Raw genomic sequence first — 20680 nt, forward strand, 5'->3', positions numbered from 1 at the left:
TGCTATTGCATGAAAGTGACGATCGGATTTAGTGATTTATGTATGGAAGTAACATTTGAATGATCATGATTGGAGATAGCAAATGGTCCCAGCAAATAGTGTTAACATGCATATCATAGCATTCCACACACACATTGTAGCATACATTTAGGTTAAGTAGTAGCCAAAATATACAGGGGCTGCCCGCAAGGGGTCAAATATAACTGAGGGGTTACTACGTACAACTTGCTGGATTAGTTCACGCTTATATAGTTGACGTTCGTCGACGCCTACACCCCGCCCCTGTCTTCATCTTCGCCCCTTCCTTCCTTCCTAGTTGGTGATGCTGTACCAGAACAGGACGCCCTCAAGTATGACGAAGACTACCGCCCCTGCAACAGCTCCCGTGCAAGAGATATCCTTCGTGAGATCAATTGGATGACCAATGTATGCAAGACGAACTTGGCGTCCATTCCTGCTTGCATAGATGGCCATGTGCTCGTTGGCGGCTAGATCTGCTGCTCGTGCTATGGCAAATCCTTTGGAATCGACCTGCAAAAAGAACGGGCCGGCGATACAGACACCCACGCGCAAGCTAGTTGGCGTGCGGCAAATGGCATCGAAGCTACATGCCACTGAGGCTGCCACTGCCGCGACTACTACGGCATTGGGGCCATCCACACGCATCGGCGTGCCCCCGATATTGAGTGCTGCCACAAGGCCAATCGACGAGCCCATCGATGCTGGGGTAGTCGTGGAAGTACCTTTGTGGTGGATGAAGGCATTGATGGTGTGCTCGACGAAGGCGGCGGCGGCAACGTGGATGACGCCGGCGGCGGCGACTTGCTTTAGACGCGGCGCGTATCCAAGGCGTGCATCCATTTCAGCATCGGCACGACGAAGGTGGTTCTTGGTTGGGCCAGCGTGCTCCGCTCGTGCGCATTGTGGGCGGAATGAGCAGCCGCCGACGGCGGCAAGGGTTTGGACTTTGCCGAGCACATCGAAGGCGGGGAGGGGGTGACCACCAGTAGCCGGAGCCAGGCGAAGCGCCGGAGCGGCATGGCGTCGGCCGTTGAGCTCGTAGTGGAGAGGGAAGGCGAGGTTGGGGAGCTTGCGTCGGGCTAGGGTCGGTAGTGGGGAATTTGGGGGGATTTGGGAGAGCCGGGGAAGATGGAGTGCAAGTGGAGGGCTGGGTTGACCTTTGTCCTAAGGAGCATTTAATAAAGACCAAAAAAAATTGTGGGGCCGAGGCCGCCCGCCCGCCCGTTTTACTTGTTAAAGGGGACGAGTGGGGATCGAACTCGAGATCGATGGGCGCAATACAGGGCACCTGACCAGTGGGTAGTAGTACGGATTCTGATTGTACAGTCGAGGGGATGTTGATATAGCACGACTGTCGGGCCCCGCTAGACCGACAGTGTTGCTGGCTATCAGTGTCGGTCACTGTCCAGCCCGCCACTGATAAACATTTCTGCACATTTGAGTTTTCAAGATGCAAACCTATACTAAATAAAGGTTAGAACATATGATTTTTTTTTCTGTTGTCACCTTATGTGTTACTTGTTCTTCTCAAAGAATTTCAGAATTTCTGGAACAAATTTACTATATTTACTACATATTTTGGATTTTCAACATATTTAAGGCAGTAAATGAAAAATCACTTTTTTTTGATACATTTACCACAACAAATTAATTTAAGAAAGGTTATTTGGACCCATTGTAACCTAATACAACTTAAACACATTGGTTTTAAATGTGTTATACCATGATTAGTGTGATTTACATTTAACTCAAAAGTAAAAAAATGTTAATAATATGAAATAGTTGTCAGAAAATTATGATTGTTTGCAAATGTCAATATTTAGTGATACATTCATCACATAAAAAAAAATCAGATCATTATCTAAATTTTACAATGTACTTCACCTCAGAGAGATGTTGAAGAAATGAACTTAATTTGACATTCGAATTTCAAAACTTTGTCCAAATCATGTGAAATTTTGTACACTAACCGCATTTGGTATGTATATCATGTGTGCAAAAGCATTTTCAATTTGGAGATGTTTTCATATATTTTGAATTTCAAATTCATTTAAATTTGATGTGTTGGGGCCAAAACTATACCAAATATTGGTTTTCAAGTTAGGAAATAGCTATCATAAGTATGTAAACATGGTTAGTACTTGACTCGTGCAAGAAAAAGTGAAAAAAACATTTGAGTTTTCAAGATACGAATGTGTTTGAATGAATTTAAATCATGGTCAACAACAGTCAACCTTCTCCGATGGATTTGAAATTGCATGAGTGGTCTTAACTTTTCATGTCCATTCCATTTCTGCAATCAAAAAATGATTTGGAGGAGGTTGGTTTTTGAAGGTTCCTCCAAAACGACCCATTTTGGTGTGATTCAGTCACAAAATGAACCAAGTTTAACGTGGTCAACGAAAGTCAACCTTCTCCAATGGATTTTTGAAATTTTTCCGTGCTATAAACGTTTCATTAACATTCCATTTCTGCAATCAGAAAATGATTTGAAGAAAATTGAATATGGACTAATACAGCTAAGCCTCAAATATCTCTAAGTACAAGAAAATCTCAAATAAGGTCATAGTACAACTCAATACAAGCAATCATAGTGCAACTCAGTACAACTCAGAACAATTCAGTACAACTCAATACAACTCAGTACAACAAATCAAACATTCTTATCTAACCTCCCAATGGAGGCAGTTCACTTCCTTTTCTTCGAGGTGGTGGTGGTGCTTCCTGTCTTCTTCTTGGAGGTGGTGGAGGTGGTGACGGTGATTTTTTGAGCGTTTCTGACATTCCTTGGCTTTGGGACAGAGGTGGTGATAGTCATGAAAGTATGCAGGAGCAGATCAAAGTCATCATCTTCACTCGCTTCATTTGCTTCAGCATGGGTACGAGGTGCATTTTCTTCAAAAACTTCAGTAGGGGCAGGAGGTCAAATTTCTTCAGGTGCATTTTCTTCAAAAGCTTCAGCACGGGCAAGAGGTGAAATTTCGGGCTTCCCAATCGTCGACAGCAGGGAGAGGCTCTTCTTTTGAAAAAGAGTTTTCTTCCGTAGCAGAATATTCTTCTGAACCTGAATCTTCATCCCAACTAGGATCTTCTGAACTATTATCTTCTAATTTGGCCTCTTCTGGATTTGTTAACTCTTCCGCTTTCCTGGCCTCTTCTGCTTCTCTACCCTTCTATTCTTTAGTTTTCTTCTTACCATGCACCCTGTCATCAACATGAGCAATATATGAGAATATGTCAGCAAAATGACAATAATGTAAATAAGAGTAAAGCTAACCTTTGAGGTCTCGGAGGGTTGTAAGCACACTTCCAGGAGCCAGCACGATGGCCCAATATTCTGCATCTCTTGCACCTCTGTCTTTTCTTAGGAGGTTTCACTTGGCCATCAGTTGCAGCTTCGGCTTCAGCAGCTTTGCCCCCCTTCTTTTGCCCTTTAGTTCCTTTTTTTCCATTTGGCTCCAAAAAACTTTTGAAGCGCACGTGTTTTAGCCTGCCAGGCTTTCTAGCTATGTTGGGGGCAGCAAGATCATATCCAATGTTCACTTCAGGCCATTGAGATTGGTCAGTCAGTGCCGGGATCTCTCCTGCATATGCTACCTTAAATCGGGCAATAGAGTAATAGGGATGCAAATATTGACCCATCATCGAGTCAGGTTTCGCTGCCAGTACCACAATAGCATGGGGACAAGGTTTTCTAGTTGCTTGCCACTCAAGACAAGTGCACTCATGTAGGTCAATCTTCACTACATGTCTCCTCTTCTTATCAGTGTCTAAAACTTCTGCAGCGTCGGGGGAGGCATTGACAACATGAAGGTGCCCAAGCCCTCTGCTCTTGCATACCACCTGTTGGACAACAGATGGTAGCTTATCACCATGCAACATACTGGCAAGAGTTTTTCTCTTATTCCAGAGATTCATTAAACGAATCCTCAGAGTGTCCATCAGCTCATGGACAGGCAGATCTTTGATATCTTTTATCCAGGCATTAAAACTTTCACACAAATGGTTATTGATGTGATCAACCTTTATATTAGTGTTGTAGGCGCTCCTGTACCACAACAATGAATGGTAAGTCTTCAGATACACACCAAATTCAGGGCTCGCTGCCAAGATCTTCTCCATATGATACTGGAAATTGTGTGGGTTGTAAGCTCTTGCTGCTGGCCACATCCTTCCAAATACATCTCCTTGAATTTTTTTGATCAAATTAAGCCACAGATGGCCGAAGCACTGCCTCTGCTCTGCATGTGGAAAAACCTTGTGGACTGCATTCTCCAAACCCTTTTGTGCATCAATGCATATTGCTAAGGGATACATTTCTCCTAAGGCCTTCTTCAGTTGACTCATGAACCAAGTCCAATCAGCCTCTGTTTCTGACTGAAACAAACCATGAGCAACATGAAACATCCAGTTATTTCCATCTAAAGCTACCGCAGAAGCCAACTGCCCAGGCCACTTCCCATTCAGTGGAGTGGAGTCTATGCTAAGGTATGGATGGCATCCATCTTTGAAACCATCCACACAAGGCTTCATTGCAATAAAAAACCTACCAAAGTAAACCTTTCCATCTTTTTCATAAGTATCAATCTCTACCACACTCCCATGACTCCTCTTTTCCAGCTCTGCTTTGAAGTTGAACAACATTCTAAAGGTGTTACCCCAATCACCATAGAGTTCCTTCATAGCTCTTTGCTTCCCTTTCCAGACAGTGCTGTAACTTAGTGTGCATTTGTAATCCTTCTCCAACTCAGACTTAAGCCATTTGGCAGTTGAGTTTGGTTTTGTACTCAAAATCTTCATGACCTTCTCTGCAACCCATGCTTGAGAAGTCATCCTTGTCACTCTCCTAGCAGTTGTCATACAGGTATGCTCATGTGGCATCTGATTGACCCTAACCGTAGTTTGATCAGGCATCCTTCTTGCAGACATGTACCAAGGACATGGCTTCTGTTCCCCATCCACCCCCTTGCATTTCATGCAGTACCTGCTTTTCGATGTCCAGACAGTATATGTGGAAAACTCCTTATTGACAGCAAATGTTTTGAATGACATCTTCAGTTCCTTCATAGTTGGCCACATCTTGCCCACTGCGAACTCAGGATGCTCTTTGTCATACACACACTGCAGCTTCGCTTCATGGTCATCATCCACCTCAGTACCGGCCTCCTTGAATAGCCTCTTGCAGGCAGCTTCGTCAGCAGAAGAACTTGTAGAAGGTACATGAATTGATGGCCTAGGCGGGGGTGGTAACGGTTCTGCCCCTTCTTCCTTATCCTCGTCCACTGGAATTCCATAAAGAGCGAAAAACTTAGCCTTTGAAATTGTTTCAGGAACAAAGCATGTCGACTCCTCTAAGATAATTTTGCTCCAATCAACATTTGGACCTTCTCCCCTAGGTCTCAAATCGGCAGGCACATGTTTCGGGGCCCAATTCTCCGGATCCCTCACCGGAGAACTCCTAGTTAGGAATGCTTCATCATTTACCGCCTCTGCTGCCTTAGATTCAACATATCCTACAACCGACTCTGCAGAGGCTCTAATTAGCTCCGCATAAATCCTCACATCTGGAGCCTCCTTATCTTCTTTCCGCCCCGATTTGATTGCCGCAACCAGCTGAGGGGTAGTGGTGATTCACACAAGCTTCTGCTGCTTCCCATATGAACACAACTCAACCTCCTGCCCTTTACCCCATGAACAATTTTCCCAATTTCCTCTATGAATCTCCTGACTGTGATGTCCCCCACTTTAACTTTCAAATTGACCATATAATTGCGTTCAATTACATCTTCGCTACCGTCATCAAGCTTCGCAATGCATGGGCGGAACTTCACAGGCACGTTCTCAGTACCATCGTCCTCATCAGTCCTAGAACGAACACAAAATTTATCTACCAATCTGCGCTCTACTACAACTAAATTGAACCAAACTAAAGCAAATCCCCATGGAAGAAACAAAATTGAAGGTCCGTACTGAAGAAGTTACCTACTTCCAGGTTCAGGCGGTCGATCCATCCTTCCAGTCCACGACCTGGCCGGCGGCGGGCGAATGCGTGGATAGCAGGGGAAGGCTAGGCGGCTGGGGGCGGGCGCCGGCGGCTGTGCGGGGAGTGCGTGGCACCGCGTGCAGGTCGAGGTGCGTGTTCTCCAAGGGAGGGGCGCAGGTGTGTGGCGACGACGCAGCTCGGTGGCGGCGGCTAGGGCACACGATGGGAAAAATGTGTACGAATAGAATGTTCGGGCAGGGCCACCCAGGTTGAAGGAGGATCCGACGTGGCAAGTTTGTGGGACCAACGCAGTCTAATTTGCTTCTCTGTGGGTCCCAGCAGTGTCATCTGGTCTTAAGGTAAGACAAGTACGCTTAGAGCCGGCTCCACCTGCTAGTTTCGCACATTTTGCAGTTACACCCCCCCCCCCCCCCGTTTCGGTTCTGGTGAATGGCTCCCGTCTGCACGGTCTGGATGAGCAAAGCTTCGTTCACGTGGTCGCTTTTGTGTTTGAAATCGTTCATGAGCTCGGTATGAGCCATTAGCCCGCCCACGAGGCCCCGGAGGAGGAGGGTTGCCATGGGGAGGAGGACGCGCGGTGCGACGGCGAGCCCGTATTGGTTGACATCGCATCACTCGCCGGGCGTTGGCGCTCTTGTGATCGTTATGTATGTGGAGCTAGCTGATGATTATTTTTGCTAGGCCACCGATGGGATCAAGCGTTTATTTTCTTGTTTTGACCGCGGCGGGCGTTCTTGCTTCGATCGCCCCAAGGGTAGCTTGCTTTTTTTTTGACGGAAAGCTTTAGGTCATAAGACCTATTGCTGTAATTTTATTAATGAAATTATGTACAGATGGACAAATTTACAAGTAAATGAGAGCTATCTAAAGCTATCAATCCATGTTTGAAAAGCATGATAGTCCTTTCTTTGCTCTATGGAAAACCAAATTGAGCTTTTCCTTAGATAGTCTTCTGCATCTGTAAAGAGATGAAGTAATCCCATTGAAGATATAGTCGTTGCGGATCTTCCAAATGCTTCATGCTGCAACAGTTGTGATTTCCATGTGAAATGGCACGTGAAGTTCTTGTTTGATGGCTGAATATTTTCATGGACAGTTTGTCCAGGGGTGAAGTTGGGACAAATGTACCTCCAGCAAGTCTTGGCAAATTGACAGTGGACGAAGAGATGATCTCTGTCTCCATAGTGTTTCTGTTGCAAAGAACACATGAGTATGACTGAAGGTGGAAGTTCTTCTTGTGCAGCATTGCTCTGGTGTTAAGTCTGTCAATCATGAGGAGCCACATGAACACTTTGTGCTTTTGGTGACAACAGGAACGACATCCAAGGGGTCATTTTTTATTTTTCTAATGACTTTTCTGGCCGGTGGCAGCTTTGCTGATCACGTATTCATGTTCGCTAGTTCTTTCTTTTTTTTCAGGGAAAAGAGATTCATTACTTATCAAAGTTCATACAATCAGGAGCGATCTCCGGAAGAAGTTCATCTGGCACGCCCCGCAACAGCAGGCCATGCGGCCCTGACATCTGCCAACATTAGCTACGTTAGCTAGTTCTTTTCGGCTTCTAAATCAATTTCTACGTGGACAGCAACAACCAAAACAAAAATGAAGTCGACTTTAGTCCCGTGACTCGCTGACGTAAAGGGCCCATTGGCGTCAGGCCAGACGTCCCCGCGGAGCCCCGGGCTTCGGGACCAAAGGGCCCTCGCGGCCCGCACTACAAGGACTCGGCATGCCCTGAGATTCCCAGCGCCGACATGTTTTCCTTGGGTGCAATTGCACCATATGCGGAGATTTCAACTATCGATCTTTCCTATAGAGAAATGGATATTAACTGGGAAAAATAGCAGGTCTATTATAACAAAAGCGATATTGTAATGGTGTAGCCACTGGTTTATGCAATAGAAAGTGGATGAATGAAATGCATATTTCTAATACATATGGTGTTTATGTACGTGTATAGTTTTTGCACTTCGTAAGTTACAGCAATATGAAACTCGATGTCCATGCATCTTAAATCATATAAGGTTAACACTTCGATTCCCGCTGATCTGAAAAAAGGTAAATACTTCGATATTGCTGTTAGACTGTCTTGTCTAACCGCTACGGCTGCAGTCTTCATTTCTTTTATTTTCTCCTTCGTAGTTTTCTGTTGAGAGTTAGCTATAGACTTGCTCTTGCTTGTTAAGATCCGAGAGTCTAGTTTCTTCCTGCGCACTCTTCTCCCTATAATTGTAACCTCTATATATTGTACCAGTTGTTATCAATGAGATTAAGTGCTGCACATTCTCTCTCTCTCTCTCTCGTAATCTTTCAATTGCAATTTTGGGCAAAGTGATATGAACGTTTGAAGTAATTAATTTCAGATGAACTTGGGTTAACAAAACTGATAAAGAAACTGTAACTTCATATATCTTAGAAATACAACTTTAGCGCACACTTTCCATGTCATTCCCACCCTAGGGAGTACATCAAATGCCTTGTTAGGAAAGCAAGTCGCTTAATCTCCATCACACAGAAAAAGAAGAGTCCAAAACAATCTTGCCCCAACCTAATTACTTGGCGAGCGAGACCGTGAGCATGATGATGACCACCATGCAAACGGTGGCCATCAAGAGTAACAAGCACGAGATTTGGACCAACTCGTAGAATCCCATATTGGTTAAATCGAACACTTCGACCCTCATCTCGTTTTCCACCGTGAAGCCCAGGGCTGCCGCTGCTCTCGCGATGACCAGCGCAGAACATGCCTTGAATCAAGTCAAGATTTGGAGGGCGAAAAAACAATGGAAGGGTGAGAGTTAGTTGTGAATTGTGATCGATTAATTTGACAGTTTGAAATTTACTTGCGGAAAGCGATCCCATTTATAATGTTTTTTACTTAAACTTCAGTCGATTGTCGCTTCATATAAATCTGTAAGCTAAAAAATACAGTGATAGAAAAATCGCACTCTGAAATTCTGAATTCACAAAGACTTGGTGAGTTAATTTCAAACAACTGAGAATTAGCAAAAATCTTAAAACAAATAAGTTTCTCTTACTAACTCTTAGTTGTCGGTAATATGACACGAAATTGCACACCATTTACGGTTACACTGGTAATGCATATTAAAAGAGTGCAACTTTAACAAACATTATGTAACGACTGTAATGAGGTGTATTCCCTCTGTCCAATAAAGGATGTCTCAACTTTGATTAAATTTGAATACATTTATATACTAAGCCACATCTAGATACATCTAAATTTTGACAAACTTGAGACATCTTTTGTTGGACGGATGGAGTATATGAGAACGTGAAGAAATGAAAAATCACGTTTTTCAATTGAAAAGTTATCCACAAGTATATAAATGGATGTCTGCTATGCAGACGCAAATTTTCATTGAGAAATACGTTGATTTGTGTGCTACGCAAAATGAAACTTTTGCTATTAAAAATCCAAAAATTGTTTCCATTTTAGCTCACAATGTTGATAATTTTTTTTTGCGGGTGTTAATAATTTTCTTCATCTATGTGCAGAATTATTCTAAACTTTAACCAAGGTTTTTGCGTAGCAGAAATGATATACTCACGACGTCAGCAGAAATGAGGAAGACTGTGCCCCGCAGGCTGCCTCCGATCATCTTCTTCCTCTGGACGACGTTGAACGTCACGAACGCCATGGCCAGCAGGCTGTACGCGCATCCAACGCCGGCCACCCACGAGACGTGCTCGCCCGTGCGCTCATGCTGTTCCAGAGAACTGAAGGTCGGCCGGCATGTTTCCACGAATTCCGGGAGGCCTGCGAGCGCCACTGACACGAAGCGGCGGGAAGCTGTGCAGAGGAGGCCCACGAGGCCCCGGAGGAGGAGGGTTGCCATGGGGAGGAGGACGGCGCCGTGCGACGAGGAGGCCTTGTTGGCTGACATCGCACCGCTCGCCGGCGCTCTTGTCGAAAGGTTTTGTGTGTTCCCGTCAAAAAGAAAGGTTTTGTGTGTGGACTTAGCTGATGGTTATTTTTCGTAGGCCGCCGATCGGATCAAGCGAGTTCGTTTTATTTTCTTGTTTTTATCACGCGGGCGTTCTTGTTTCGATCGCTCCAAGGGTGCTAGCTAGCCGTTAAGGCATATATTGATCATTTTGTGATGACATTTCTGGCCGGTGGCTGCTTTGCTGATCACTTTGGCTAGTTCTTTTCCGCTACAAAATAAGTTTCTAGGTTGACAGCAGCTGAAACCAAAATGAAGTCGATTTTAGTCAGGCTTCTGTGAGCAGACCAACCCTTAAATTCTGAGATCTTTTACGGTACCTTCAAATCAATGTGAACCATCCATTTCATCAGATCCGAAGGTCCATGTTAATTTGTACTAACTAGCAGGGTGACCCGCGCATCTGCCACCGGTCCTGGACGATCAACATGCGGCCCAACAGTCCATGATGTCGCCCTCATCTTTGTCGCCAGAAACGCCGATCTCCGCGCCATCCACCGTGCTCACCATCGGCACGAGCATCTTGCTCCGACGCCGCCACCTCCACGTGGATCGCCCCGACACCAGCCATTGCCGTGATGGCCGACCGCCTCCACCCAACCGTCGCCATGGCCGCCCTCGCGCAGCTAGCCGCAGCCATCTCCAACCGCCTGCTGGCTGCCATCCCCTACGCCACCGAGCATAGATCCCCGCCATCCCCTTCACGGGAGGCCGCGAGGCTTCTCCCGCCAGCCACACGCCAAGGCAGGGCAGTGGTTGGCGGCGCCTTGGGGGCTTGGGGGGGGGGGGGGAGCAGAAGAGGGTGTACACACCCAGAGTCCTAAACACAATATGATATGGAAATTAAACACAAAACGAAACGAACAATCTAGCTAAAAGAGCCAGCACCCTGACTATAGATGGCCATCGGGCCGGCCGCTCGAAAGCCCAGCCGGCTTGGCCTGTTTGTGCCGGGCCCGACACTAATCTAATCGAGCCTGCCCGGCCCGAGGCCACGTGTGTGCAGCGCTGAGGCTCCATACCGAGGCCCATGGGTAGGCCCGGCATTGCCCGGTTTTTTTAAGTTTTCCTATATTTGGCCCAATCAATCCTTAAAATTTTGGCTCGGCGCAACAACTTTGGCCCATTCTAACCATTTTTTTTATTTTTTCTTAGCTGGGCCTTATGCGGAGCAGGGCTTTCCTCAGGCCCCACCGAGACTTAACGGACCCAGGCCGGGCACGGGCTGGCCCGTTGGCCATCTATAGGGTTGACGCACATAATTTGTTTCATTTCCAAGTTCCAAGATACAAGCTTGCACTTTGATAGGCCCGGACGAAAAAATCGAAGTCTGACAGTCTTATTGAACGCTCACTAACTTGATTCGTTAAGGTCTCGTTTCAATAACTAAAGAGCCAAACTAAACTTCCTTTTCAGATAGTTAAGCTTAATGATCTTAAGGAGCGACCTCGATGAGCGCTTGTTAAGCTCGCTAACGAGCTCGTCTCGTACACCACTTGTGAGTGGCTACTGGAATTTTAATGTTTATTTCTCTTTTGCTGTGTCATTTCTAATCTTTTTACCCTTGTTTAACATGTGATATATTTTATTTGCTGCCAAAATTTATCCCAAACAAATAGGCCATAGCAAAAAAATTAGATCAGCATACCATCTATTTAATTAACAAGCGTTCACGAACCGAGCCAAACAATGGTCTCAGATCATTAACAATAACGATCTTAACGAACCAAACCAAGCAAGCTCTTAACAAACCGAGCACGCACGTTATCCCACCCTACTTGTTGATCATCCTGACGACGTAGCGCAATCACCTTTTTGTCATCGTCAAAGACCCGCTGGAGCCTCCACTTGTCAACCCTCGCTTGGTGACCATGGTGAAAATATGACTGGTATTGTGTCTATTTTTGCTAACAAATCAAAATTTAGGCTTAACAATGATTTTGGATGTAATTGTTACATGTCACTAAATATTTACATGCTTTAATTCCATGCTTTTTACTGGTACATATTGGTTGTTTATTATTTTTAATCATTTATTATTACTCAGAAACGCCGTCTTTAACCAAATTAATGATTACCTGCTGCAATCTAATTAAATGCTGCTGTATCAGGGGTAGGTACAAACAAACTACTGTAAATACATTGTCATAATCACCATCTTCTAGTATCTGGAGCCTGAACCACTAGATTCAAAGCAAATCACGCCAAAACAATAATCTGTCTTACTAAACTTCTAATCGTTATCTCCCGTTCATGGTGACAACAAGTGCAGGCAATCCACCTACATATAAGGGAATACAGTATCTGAAAAACCCGTGTCAAATCCCCCTGTAGCTGGATGCCTCAGATCAGTCACTCCTTGGTTAAGGCACGCATAACAATGACCTGACAGAAATAAAATTGTATTAAAAATCTATGTTATACAACTACAACTACTCGTATACTCCCTCCGTCCTAACTCCGTCCTAAAATAAGTGGCTTGGATTTGTCCAGATTGTCATACAAATTCACGTCAGTTAGGAGGGAGTATGATTTAGTAAGACAAGAACTAGTACCATTTTCAGTTGATTCCAGAGGACGGCAGAAATAGTATTTTCTCCCAAATATTTCCTTTACTTCAGCAAAATACATTGTCACTGTCCAATCAACTGAACTTGGATCCTTGACCTTCACGCTGAAGTTGTAGTGGTGGAAAATTTTGTAATAACATTCCACATTAAAACATTGGTGGCGAAGTGTCTCAAACTGGTACTCGAGATCCTAAAACAAAAGCAGCGCCATTTTTAGTTAACAGCCTACATAATTGTGTGAAAAAGACACTTCCATGCAGACACAAATAAATATACAAAGTTGCACATACCTTGAGATTGGGGCATCTTTCAGCGTAATTTCTGAAAGCCACCATGGCCTCTTCAGTCATCCACTTTTTCGCATTTTGAATAATATCTTCGTCAGAAACTTCGCACCTGTATTCACAGCCAGTTAATTGCATTTTTTCATTTTCCAATCAAGTACAAACCTACAAGGTACACGAAATAGAAACCAGAATATTATGATACCATGTTCAACAATACATAAGCCTTTGGCACCAACACATGTTAAAAACTACCTAGTGCATCAAAAATAGAGTACGGGAATTTCACCGTTTGTTTCACAGGATTCCTAGTGCAAAGTTGCTAACACCAATAGGTACTTTTTATGCACCGTTTGTTTCACAGGATTCCTACGGGAATTTCACACGAACACCATTCCTATGAAATATTTCCCTTCGCTAGTGTTTGGAGAGACAAAACACGCACAGTATTCCATAGGAAAGCTTCCTTCACAGTGCCAAATCCACAGGGTTAAAAACATCAAACGTCAAGCAGGGGCATTCCTGGGTTGAGCCAACGGGGTGCACCGCGCACCGGGTAAAAAATCATTTCTTTGGTGTAGTCCTGATATAGTGTATGACACCTCTAAAATTTAAGTAAGAAATATGTGTGTTAGATACAAGGACACTGGATCGAGTTCATTGTACCTTCGCCCCTGGCGAGTTCATTTTTTGGCAGAAGCCCAAGGCAGATGTCTCACTGCCATGCATGGGGTTACCACTATGTGAATCCAAATAAAAATTTGATCTCGTGAGATACTTATTGGATTAAAAAGCAACTCGTATTGTGCAGCAGAATCAGGTTCATATTTTTCTATATTCAGATACTAAACATATTCACATAACACTAAATATATGACACAGTTGTTAAAATAAATTGAAATTTCCATCTTGTGCATGATCATGCAAGCTAAATTCCTGATAAAATTGAAAAGAAATAATTCATGTTCATTCTCGATTCTACAAAATGTATCTTTACACTTCTAAAGATCCGAGTTGGTGGTCATCCGTTTACCCTACCGAGACTACCCCTATTGCCACTCATTCAATGTGATATCTATATGTATCAACATCTTTTGGTTTGTAGTTGGTTGGTTTGACATATACTTTTAAGATGATTGTTCTCGCACATAAATATTTTGAGAGAATTCTTATTTAGCATAAAATTGGAAAATATGAGCATACAAATATTTAAACCAACTCATGTAAGTAATACAGAACTTTTATTTCGTAGCAACACATGTACATTTAGCTAGTATGCATAGAATAACCAGCGCCAAATATCATCAGCAAGAGATGGGTACACAATGAGAAGATGCAAAAATCAGAAAATTAAAAACTTACCTTGGTTGAGTTTCTTTTAAATATATCAAAGCCTGTTTCCTAGCCCATTCAACGCCATGGGGAAGTTTCTCGACACTAAAGTCTAGCAAAGACTGTTTTCTCGCACACTCGACAGCGCCAGGAAGATTCTCCATATGCACTTTAGCTGAACTTCTCTTCTTCCAAGCAGCTAGAGAGGCTTCCCGAGCAGCAAAAATCTTAGCGTGCCTTTCCTCGAGGCTCATGGACCTAAGCATCTGTATGTGCTCATCGAGTTTACGCTGAAGCTCCTCCCTAAAGGAAAGCAAGCTCATATGGTTAAGGCAAGCAACAAGCCAGAGACTAAAAGGCAATGTACAGTAAAAGGTTATGCTATGCAGAATGAAAAATTTAAAAATAGCATTGAGCTAGTATCTCAAACAAAACAAAATTACTGCAAATGAACAGCAACGCTACATGGTATAGTAGCACTTGATTAATAAATTAGAATGTCAGCAGTTTAATTCCGAATACTTAGATTTCCTAGTGCTACACCGCACTATTGACACAAGGTTATGCAGCTTTTTCCAAATTCATGTATAAACAGAACAAAATTTTGTTCTGACGTTTCTTGCTATATTAATGTATTTAAGACTTAACAAATTACAAACAACAAAATACAGCACAAGAATAAAACAAAATAACATACGTATCAGAATCTGATTCAACTTTGGGCTTCTCCTCCTCAATTTCTAGGCCAGACTCAGACTCAGACTCGCTGCTGGTAGATTCATAAACACATTCATTGGACCTACAGCAACAAATATCCACATGATCAGTTATTAATCTAAAGATACCATTTATGTGATGCAAATAATCTCTCTTCAACTTTTTGTATAATGTCAATGATGATCAAACATATTTCACACAGAAGAAGTGAACACATATTTTGCAGGTCATAATAAGCGCCATCATTTTAATAAACTAAATCCTCATTAATAATGATATTTATGATTCAATATATATCTAATCAGCTACATGTAATCGCAACTGATCTATAAATCAATATTAGCGACATGTAATAGCAGTTGATCTATAAATCAATATTAGCAACCATGGTTTCTGAGTAGCCGACTAGTCGCCAAGTCTGTGCGCCAGCGGCTCGACTTGCAGGGCGAGTCGTGCGACCAGGGGACTCGCCGGAGACTAGCTCTGACTAGTCGGCGACTGGAGTCCATGAGTCGCCCGACTCGCTCCAGCGGAAGCCCCACATCTCAGAAAAATTCAGTCTGTATATAACTCGTGCGGGAGAGAAACGGGCGGGATTTCTCCAAAGAAGATGATGGAAAGGGCGAGGAAGGGGAGGGAGACGGCGCGCGCGGGGGGGGGGGGGGGGGGGGGGGGAAAAAACCCCCCCGCCGCCGCCCCAGGACGGGGCCTCCGCAGGGCGCCTCTGCTGCTTGGCTCTCCCTCGTCCCATCCTCCAGAAGTCTGCACCCTGAGAGTTGAAACCTGCCGCTCCAATTCCTCCACCTCCGCCGCCCCAACCAAGCTCGTCCACCTCCGCCACCACTCGCCCTCCTCTGTTCTCAATTTCTCCCCCTCTGCTCTGTTCTCAATTTCTCATGCGCCTGTGTTTTCATGCTGTGTGCTCTGTTCTGACTTTTTTTTCCGAGAATGTATTCTGAAATCTAGTGCTGCTCTGTTCTCATTTCTGAAACTCATTGTTGCACTGCTGTGCTGCTCTGATCTGTCTCTATTTCTATCTATCTGATGCTGCTCTGAAACACTCTCCTAAACCTATTTCTGAAGCAATATTTATAAATATTCATATTCGTCAAGTCAACTTGGGTCGACTAATCTAACCTAGTCACAGACAAGTCTACCTACTACCTAGTCTGTGAGAGGGAGACTCGACTCGACTCGGCGACTTGAAAACCATGTTAGCTACATGTAATAAGCAGTTGATATATACATAAATAATTAGCGACATGTAATAGCAGTTGATCTCAGGATGCCGGTGGGCATCCATTCCCCGCCAGTACCCATGTGTTTGGGTCAGGTATGGGCACGAAATTATTTGCCCAAAACATATGGGTCGGGTATGGGCACGAAATTATTTGCCCAAAACATATGGGTCGGGTATGGGCAATTCCCCACAGATTTAGAGGGAAAAACGGGCAATACCCAATTCACCGAATTCCTCTCGAAGTCTCGATCCCCAACCCTTTGTTCCCGATTCCTAAAGCAGCTGGGCGGCGGCCGACCGACGACGCGCCCGCAAGGTGAGATCGAGCTCGCCGTTAAACTGGGTGGTGGCGGAGGGGCAGGAGACGAGGACTCGTCCATGCTCTTCTACGAATACCACTCAGCCGCGACGGCCGACGGGCCTGCGACTGCGAGGCGAGAGCTTCGCTCGCCGTTAAGCTGCGCGGCGGTCGACGGGGCAGGAGATGAAGAGAACTCCATGGTCGTGCAGCTGTGTGTTGCTGCTACGCGTCCCGCCGTTCCGTCCGTCCAGGCTTGCTACGGACGCAATCTTCTGGTTCCTCGTCCAAGTCGGCAGCAAGTGCAGCCTGTACACGTATGGCCTCCAATGTAAGATGACATGCCTCTAAGTAATCTCTTTCTTGCCATCTTGATTTGGTATTGCAATCCTGAATTCTGAAACTACTTGGAGAATCTTATTGTTCTGCTGGTTGCTTTTCTCCCCAAGCTTCATGGTGTATTTTTAGGAGATTGATTCACCGTGTCAGACTGAAGATATCTCATTTATTGTGTTACTTCAGTTGAGCAAATCGCAAAGCTCAATTGATTTCTTTTTTACGATGGGAGATTGTTGTTTGGTTGCTTCTAGTTACGTTGTTGACACTGAAGACATCCGATGTCCAGTTGTTTGGGAGATAGCTGGTTTCTTCAGTACACAGGTTTTTGTCCAATGGGCCATTACCCAATGGGTATGGGTAAAATGGTTAATGGACAATACGGGGAAGGTAAATATGGGCAAACTATTTTGTGTGTACGCGGAGGGTAACAGCCGGGTGAACCCATACCACTCCCCAACGGCATGCTGAAGTTGATCTATAAATCAGAATGATAACAGTTCAATTCTTATTGCTTACTTTTGTGGCACCAAACCGCACTAATGACATGCCGGCCTGTTGATTTTCTCTATTATTTAATCCATGTATTACGGGTACAAATTATTGCTTTAAGTCCTATTGCCACATTAATGACTTTACAACTTCTAAATAGTAACACCGCAAAATCAATCTATCTGCTCTAACGACACTAAGCCATGGTGGGCTGTGCAGAGGCCAATGACCTTTGCAAAAATCTGTGCGCATTTCTAAACAATATTCATATAGTTCAAGTTAGGTTTCTAAGTTCTAACCCTTGGAAGCACATTGAGCTTTGTGGAGAGCACACGCAAAGAGGTGGGGGGGGTCAAAACAAGAACCAATCATTTAAAGAGAACAACCAACAATATGGCATACCTTTCAGTTGGGTCAAGTGCAGGTGGTGATTGATCCAGTGTCACTGCTTCAAACTCCCTGCTACTCTTATTGATTGCATGCTCCTCGACCCTGACCAAAACGAGCACGGTAATATGCTCATCAGTTTGTGATTATAATGAGAGGTACTGCAGGCCGTCCTATTTTTGTCTAAATAAGGACCGATGGCTAGTGTAAATAGTATTGAATACTAGTTGGATTCCCATGCATGATTGGGTGGTTAGATACATGCAATGCTAACAGCTTTGATACATACTAGCTAAATGCACGTGCGTTACTAAGGAATTATTATTATTGTTGTTGTTGTTTCACATAAGTTGCGTAAATGCACTCTTCCTGTATGTTCCCAAAAAATTTGCTGAATAACAACTATCTCAAAATATATACTACATCAATCAGATCAATTATACTCCCTCCGTGCCGAATTAACAGAAGTGGATTTGTATAGATTCTTATACAAATCCATGTCAGTTAATTCGGGACTGAGGGAGTAGTTAAAAGATCGTGATACCTATATGTACCATATTGAATTGTTGCAACTACATCCATTTCCCAATAATATAAGGAATAGTTTTAGTGCAGTGAACGGACTACAACCAACTCAGATCTTTCTAAGTAAAGACTTGCAAACCGAAAAGTACAACTGTTGCAAAAATATGTGTATTCGCTAAACAATATTCATAGTCTTAGATTTCTAACACTGGGAAGCAATCAAACGTTGTGGAGAACACACGCAAAGAAGACGCGTGGGTCATAACTCATAAGGAGATGAACAACCGGTAGGTCATACCTGTGAGTTGAGTCAGTAGGAATTGATTGACCCAATGTCAGTGCTTCAAACTCCCTGCTGCTCACCTCGCCAGCATGCTCCTCGACCCTGACAAAATGAAGCACGGCAATATGCTCATTAGTCAGCAACTATTTAATAATTATTATTGATGGGATCGAGGCACACTTACGGTAGCTTGTCTTGAGAAGGTCTCCTGGATCGCCTGGGGCGATCTGAGTAGAGAACACTCTGGCGAACACGAGCTCCTGCGGGTGCGGGTGACCTGCAAATGGTGAAAGATCTGATGAAGTTAGGCTGTAATCTTGTCCGTGGGTGGGGGAGCGCAAGATCTATAAACATCTTCCTTGGAAAGGAACATGGGTGCAAACACTGATCCTGGCGCACACGTGCAAGTTCAAAAATACGTGGAAGCAGCTGCGCTCCAGTATAATAATGATAACAATGACAACATACCATGTGTAAGCTGGTATTTCAGACCAAAGTTGCAGTTATTAAAGACAAAAGACAGCTGATTGTGAAAAGGGCAGGGAGCAAAGGCTCACTGAATGAGTTGCGGGCGATGAAGACTGGGATCATGAGGTGAATGTGGCTCACCGGAGGGATCCCCCAGTGGCTGACTGGGTCCCTGCTCTAGCTGCAGGGCGAGGGCTGCCTGGCGGCGCTTCTTCTTGTCCTTGGCTCTCTGCCTCCGGGCCCTGTTTGCTGCTTCCCGGGCTTTCCCTGGCTTGCCTTTCCTTCCTTTCCTCCCTGCACCTTTCCCTGTGTTCCACGTAGCGGAGATTTAGCTCACGGGAGGGCTCACCGGAGGGATCCCCTTGTGGCTGACTGGGTCTCTCCCCTAGGAGGCGGGAGATGTATTCCTCATGGCTCTCCGTCTGCTCTTCCATGTCCAGGTAGCTCGACCCAACGGTACCACGAGGAGGCGGAGGACGGTGGGGATCGCCAGCGCCGGCCATGGTCAGGTGAAGGGAGGCGACGGCGAGGTCGAGGAACCCTAGCTGGTTCTGGTTTGGGGAATGAATTTGTTGGGGGGTCACTCGCGCTCACGGGTCTTCCTTTTGCCTTTGCCTTTGCGCGTGTGTGTTGAGGGATTCAGGCGTTCAGCCGGAGCCGGACCGAGCTTGCTTTTTCCACGGACGGACGGATGGTTTTTTTTTCCTACTATTCGTTCCCTACGTACTGAACTACTGATATTACGGCGGCAAAAAAATACAGTAGTAGTACGGAATATTATTTTTACTTTACTTTTACTACTGCTCCGTATTATTTTTATGTTAAATTAAAGTTGGTCACAGTCGTGTCTCACACTCCGTCTTCTTAATAACAATTTCGTAGTGCCACACATTTCAAAAAGCAATCACAAGCCAGTTTCAGAAAAAATCCTCAAAAAAATCACATGACCAGAACGGTTAAGAAAATCTCAACAACAGAGCAGACGATACAAAAAACAGGCACGGTGGAAAACAACGACCTTCTGACTCGTTAAAAATACACTTTGCATTAATCTATGCGGGTCATATTCCGTAAAGGACAAATTGATCACTTTCATGATCATGATGATTAAAAAATTACTCCAGGGTACGATGCAAACCAGACGACACAGAATAACCCTATACCCATTTTTGTCCGGTGATCAAATATTTTCGGTGCTTCGACGTTTTTCAATTATTTTAATTGTGTTTTGTTTAATTTTTTGTTGTTTGACAATGGCTGTCTAGTAGTAGACAAAAGGTCTATGCCATGCGAGACAGATGGCCATATAATTGGTTGAAAATGTAACCCATTTGGATCAAAGATTGTTTTAGAAGTAAAACGATATACTTACGTTGTTTGCTACCCCGGACCAACAAAAGCACATTACCCTCCTCTGAATTTCTCTCGGTCCGAGCTGCCTTCTTATTCTATGCCTATGGGTTTGCATGTTGTTTGTGCATATATGATGCACTCCGCCAAAAATCTATGGAAGTATTCGGTAATAAATATAATTATTCACTATTGTGATTGGTCAACATTGTCTAAACATATATTGGTAACACTCTAATTTGGTTTTATTCTTTACCTAGCAACCCACACTATGAGGTAGTTATTGATGACGAGGTATATAATACGAGCGGGAGCTAAGCAACCATGGAGGAACAGAAACATAAAGGCCAACCATACCCTAGCCGTCACCCAGATCCCGTCTCGGCCTCTGGCCGGCCGGCGGGCAA

At 44.3% G+C, this 20680-nt stretch overlaps 2 protein-coding genes across 2 annotated transcripts; both read right to left on the reverse strand.

Annotated features, from left to right (window-relative positions):
- Positions 1–8413: 8413 nt before the first annotated feature.
- LOC112268850 (CASP-like protein 4D1) lies at positions 8414–10015 on the reverse strand. The gene is made up of 2 exons (XM_024455026.1): positions 9596–10015; positions 8414–8773 (listed from the first exon to the last, which is right to left on the reverse strand). Exons 1-2 carry the CDS (start codon positions 9929–9931, stop codon positions 8579–8581), a joined length of 531 nt encoding a protein of 176 aa, XP_024310794.1. The 5' UTR covers positions 9932–10015; the 3' UTR covers positions 8414–8578.
- Positions 10016–12048: 2033 nt separating this feature from the next.
- Positions 12049–19552, reverse strand: LOC100844924. The gene is made up of 9 exons (XM_003577428.4): positions 19065–19552; positions 18640–18732; positions 18471–18557; positions 17663–17752; positions 14875–14976; positions 14208–14480; positions 12852–12957; positions 12547–12751; positions 12049–12376 (listed from the first exon to the last, which is right to left on the reverse strand). The coding sequence occupies exons 1-9, from the start codon at positions 19424–19426 to the stop codon at positions 12273–12275; spliced, it is 1422 nt and encodes a 473-aa protein (XP_003577476.2). The 5' UTR covers positions 19427–19552; the 3' UTR covers positions 12049–12272.
- Between the last annotated feature and the right edge of the window lie 1128 nt (positions 19553–20680).

This window comes from Brachypodium distachyon, chromosome 4 (genome assembly GCF_000005505.3).
Source record: "Brachypodium distachyon strain Bd21 chromosome 4, Brachypodium_distachyon_v3.0, whole genome shotgun sequence".
Lineage (NCBI taxonomy): Eukaryota > Viridiplantae > Streptophyta > Magnoliopsida > Poales > Poaceae > Brachypodium > Brachypodium distachyon.